The sequence below is a fragment of the Salvia miltiorrhiza genome, chromosome 3 (assembly GCF_028751815.1).
Source record: "Salvia miltiorrhiza cultivar Shanhuang (shh) chromosome 3, IMPLAD_Smil_shh, whole genome shotgun sequence".
Classification (NCBI taxonomy): Eukaryota; Viridiplantae; Streptophyta; class Magnoliopsida; order Lamiales; family Lamiaceae; genus Salvia; species Salvia miltiorrhiza.
Genome location: NC_080389.1, coordinates 12789626 through 12794923, shown reverse-complemented (window position 1 = coordinate 12794923; position 5298 = coordinate 12789626). Strand labels below are relative to the sequence as shown.

The 5298-nt window shown below is 36.3% G+C and overlaps 1 protein-coding gene across 1 annotated transcript; it reads right to left on the bottom strand.

Moving 5' to 3' along the window:
- Positions 1–3695: 3695 nt before the first annotated feature.
- Positions 3696–4888, bottom strand: LOC131018355 (F-box/kelch-repeat protein At3g23880-like). The gene has a single exon (XM_057947085.1). It carries the CDS (start codon positions 4886–4888, stop codon positions 3911–3913), a length of 978 nt encoding a protein of 325 aa, XP_057803068.1. The 3' UTR covers positions 3696–3910.
- Positions 4889–5298: the final 410 nt, after the last annotated feature.

Sequence of the window (5298 nt, the reverse complement as noted above, 5' to 3'; positions counted from 1 at the left end):
TTTCAATGAAAATATTGGGAAACATACTATGCATAATTCCATGTCAAGAACCTCGAGGTTTCTAAGATGATCAAACCAGCTTGGGAGCTCTATTGAGGTAATGTCAGATGTGTATATTCTCAAGCACTTCAATCCAATTAATAACCGAAAACAGTTGGGAAATTTTTCGAAGAAAAAGCCGTCAAGCTCGAGTGTCTTAAGGAGTTGATAGCTCTTCCAGTAATGAGATGAAGTGGCATATAGATATCATCTCCGCGGAGGTTAAGTAGGAAAAGAGAGCGTACGTGCTTATTTTGATTCGACGAGGAAGTCTCAAGATTTTTTCCATAGACAACACGATGGCGAGGTTTATACGATGGTTCTGACGAAATCCCCGCCTCCCCCTTTACTATCTCCAGACCTATTTCCTCCTTTGCTTTTCTTAAGCAAACCTCGCGAACAAGATCATGGAGGCGACAACTTTTGACTCGATCATCGATAGTTACATCTTGAATTTGAAGCATGCTTCGATTGATCAACTCATTTAAATAACCTCTCGCTATCTCATCAATTGTTCTGCTTCCTTCCTGTTGGATCAAGCCTTGTGCCTCCCATATGTTTACTAGCAACTAGCCTTTTTGCTAGGATAGTAAAGTCTTCTTTGAAAAAGGCTAGGCACAAGAAGCATGATTTTAATTGGGGAGACAAATTATGATAACTCAACTCCAAAATTGTTGATACGCCGCTTTCAGTCCTTCCCAAATAAGAGTTTATTTGGTTAAGAACTTGTTCCCATCCACTCTTGGTTTGTGTTTCCATGAGTAAGCCTCCTACCACGCTGATAGCTAATGGCATTTTTCCAAGATTTTTCTGCCTGTACTCTCCAATTCTTCTAGACATTTCTCATTACTACGACCAATGAATGCCTTCTTCAACAACAATTCCCAACTCTTTTCGGAGTCTAAAACCTTCATCTTGTGAACGTATTGATCCTAATTTGTACTCCCTCCGTCCGCCAAGATTATGACAATTTGCTTGGGCACGGGATTTAATAAAATTGGTGATGATTTTGATGTAGTGGAGAAAGGGTCCCACCACTTTATGAGATGAGTGGTTGAGATTGAATTTTGAGTGGTTTTTTTGTAAATAAAGAGTGTTAGTAAGGATAAAATATTAAAGAGGATGGTGGGACCACTGCTATAAAAGGAAAGTGACATAATCTTGGCGGACGCCCGATATAGTAATTGTGACATAATCTTGGCGGACGAAGGGAGTAATAATTTTGTTGCGAGTTGTAACCAATAATCTACTTGCTTTATCTGTCATAAAACTTCAACAATTCAATGGTTCCACCAGTCATGTAACTCACAATTTGTTTTGTTTTGTTTTGTATGATTGAAAATATACAAGTGAAATTACATAACAAAAATAAACAATATTCATGATCAACATATATACTTGTAAGAGATCAAAACGTTCAAACAACGAAACAATCATAAAAGCCGTTTTTATAATGTTTTTTCGCATTTTTTTTTTCTTCCATATTTCGTGCTTTTGAGTAGTAGACGGAGGAACAAAACATACATACCTTTATATTTCGCCTCTTGATGTTTTCTTCTTCCTTTATGGTTGATCTTTGGATTTCTTTGATGAGGGTTTTGGTTTGAATTCGTGGTTCTTTTTGTTTCTTTGGTTACAAATGAGAAGCTTTAAGTTTTGTTTAAACTACTACTCCCACAATTATTATCACCAACAACCTCTTCATCACAAAAGTTATTCCTAGTCCCAACCGAAAAGATTTACAAGCTCCCACAATTATTATCACCAACAACCTCTTCATCACAAAAGTTATTCCTAGTCCCAACCGAAAAGATTTAACAAATCTGCACTTCATTAATGACATTCCGGAGTTCACGGCGGTCGTGACCACGTTCGAGCCATTTATCGTGAGCTTCCATCGTCCCCTCGGCCCGTCGTGCCCATCGTGCCCACGGGCGGGGGCAATCGACCGTCGTGGGCACGGTCGCTGGTGTCGACGGGCACGATGGTGCGAAGAAACGACGGGCACGATGGTGCGAAGAAACGACGGGGCTTGGGGCGGGGTGGGCAAGACGGCTCGACGCCTCGCAGGGATTTAACCTTCTGGATGAGCAGATCGCTGAGCAGTTCGACTGCAGATGAGATTGCCGCTTCCGCTACCATGTCTGATCGATCATAAAATTGCTAAATTTTGTCCAAATTAAGTTAATTAGGTATTGGCTTAACTAATTAAGTTAGATTATATTGGGAAGGATAGTTCCATTACCACCGCAATTATTATCCAAACAATATTAAATATTAGTATTTGCTTTGGTGAAAGAATAAAGCGGGGATAAGGCACATCTTTATGCACATGGTGCTGCACTAATTGGCCCCAAGAAAATGTTAAAAATATACTATAAAGTAAATATGCCAATAAAGTCACCATATTTGCTGCATTAATTATTTCAGTAAACTATGAAAAAGTAAAAGATTATAAAAATTGTTAAACGTACAACAATGATAAAATATAAAAAAGTATATAATAAATATAAAAATTCAACAAGGAATCAAAAGGGCTCATTCATCGACACCTCAAACTTCCATTAAACAGCCAGTAGAAAGGCCAATCTAAAGTGCGGCTAGGACGAAGCTAGGATTTTAAAAATGGATGGGCAAAATTGTAAGAGAAACAGATAGAATAGAGAGAGAGAGAAATTAATGATGAACTTTCAACTTGATACTTTTACTGGTATTGTTGCCACAACCAAGGTACGTAGGTCACGTAGAAAAATAACATTAAAATATAGATTGTGTATTATATCCTTATTATGTAGCTATATAGTATTCGTTAGTTTGCTCAAAAACGACAGCAGAGAACATTGCACAGGACTAGCAAAAAGATCCTTCTGTATGATGGGGGAAAGATGGGGTTTTTATTGAATTTTGATGAAGTGTTTGCTGCCAATTAAAGACAGCCATGACTTCGAGACGCACCTTAATCTCAAGAGTGATTTCACTGGCAATTTGGACCTTATTTCTTCGGGAAGATGGAGAGACTTTCGACTACTTTTTGCGATCTCCATAGCCAAAGCTTCGGTATATGTTTCGAGGGTTATAGGTTTTTGTATTTGAAGAGGCGAAGGTAACAGTTTTATATATAGTTTCCTGTGCGATATGGGCTCAATTTAACCGGGATGACGTCCAGTATCCCACAATTTTATGTGTACCACTATGTTCTATTCTTATATCTATTATTTTAAAAATATTTTTATAAAAATAAAATTTATTATAATACTATGAATTATACTTAAATTTTATTTTAAAAAATTAAATTTTTAAAAAAATATATACCATGACTTTGAATTTATCAATCAATTATTAGCTAATAAAAGTGAAATTAAATAATAAAAAATAATTATATACCCTAATTTGATGGAATAAACCCTAGTTAATAATCACAAAATTAAACTAAAGTATATAAAATTGAGTTTGAAGAAAAAAATATAATTCCTAAAAATAAAATAAAAAAATAAGTAAATTAAAAGTGGGACACGAAGTGAGACATAAAATATGGTACACTTAATCTCATTCCAATTTAACCAGTACGTACGTCTCCTTGTAGGATCACAATTAATGCAAATTATTATTTTTAAATAAATTATAATATAAATTTATGCAAATTAATACACTAGATCTTAAATGCAGCTGAACAAGTAATGTTCTTTAGCTGCCGAAATTAAACATAAAAATTGTCATCGTACATTCCCAAAAGAACTCTATTCAATTTAGGCTAAGAAACAAGAGCACAATGACTAGTTTCAACTCAAAACGAGCAATTGAATAAATAGCAGAAGAAAGGAAAAAAGACAAAAGGAAAAAAAAAGAAAAACTACAAACTCGAGAAACCTAGCTAGTGCAAATTATCTTGAGGAATTGGTGAGACTAAACTCTCAGGATAGAAAAACGCTTCGCAACAACGTCTAATTTTCTTGCTTGGCTTAGAGATCTCTTCCACCCAAGACTCCTTCACTCCATACTCCTTCATAATCCAAACTCTGCGTTTCCCATTACCATAATCATCACACACCACACTAAGGCATCCCTCTATCACCCACAGCCACGGGCGAATCCCGTCGCCTTTTCGTAATTTGCACGGTAGCTCCATCGTCTCAAACACCTCACTCTTCAAGTCGAAGGATTCAATATATGTATGTCCGCCACTCACTGCGACCCAGTGAAGCCTCCCACACGCAAACTTCCCTGAAGTGCAATGCCAGTCGAGGCACCCGTGCTCCACCGTCTTCCATGAATTCGTCTTCGAGCTGTAAACCTTACCCAATCTCTCGTCACCATATTCATAAAACACACCAACAAACACCTTGTATGCGCCACTCTCTTCTTCCCAACCAAACCCTAATTTCGTAAATTGAAGATGATGAATAAGGTGGTCTATTTCGGGTAGTTCGATGGAGATTCTAGTGGCTGGGTTCAACACAAAGAAGCAAAACTCATCGGCGTTGACAACGCACACAAGCCCATTGCAACAACCCACAACGAGATCAGTAGTGATCATCAGATTATCATCGATGGGCGATAAATTTACCCTCTCTTCATTCAAGTAGGAGAGCATAGAGCAGTGGACCATTCCATGTTTTCTAGAGTTCAAGATTACTTTCCAATGAGCGTAATTTTGGTTGTTTGTTGAATTCTTGAGGTGAGTTTTGATGAAACGTTCGCTGCCTATTAAAGAGTGCCACGATTTCGAAACGCACCTGAATCTCAAGAGTGATTTCACAGGCAATCTTGGCAATATTTCTTCTTCGATGATTTCTTGATGGAGATGGAGAGAATGTACAGAGCTGCCGGTTTTCTTGTTCAGAAAATCCATCTGCAAGAGTTAATTAGGTTTCGTTTACAATTTGATCGCAGTTTAATTTATACATAGCTTCCTAGTTTTTATATGCGAAGAGATGATAGTTTTGATTGTGAATTCTAGTTGGAATAGGTTATTATTATTACAGCAGAGAGATTCATGGGTTCTTCTAGATATCTTACTTGTCTAATCCATGCTTAGATTTTCTTCAATTTTCTTGTATTATTTTAAATATCGATTAGGGTTGATCACACTCAATTGGGAATTATAAGTTTTTTCTATTCTAATTTTCAATGTTAAAATTAAAAAACTTTATTGGGGTTGATTATTTCATTATTAAGGTTAATAATTATGTTTTTGTTCTAAACTTTAATTGATAAATAAATGTTTAATAGGGTTAATAACATTATAATTAATTAGCTTAT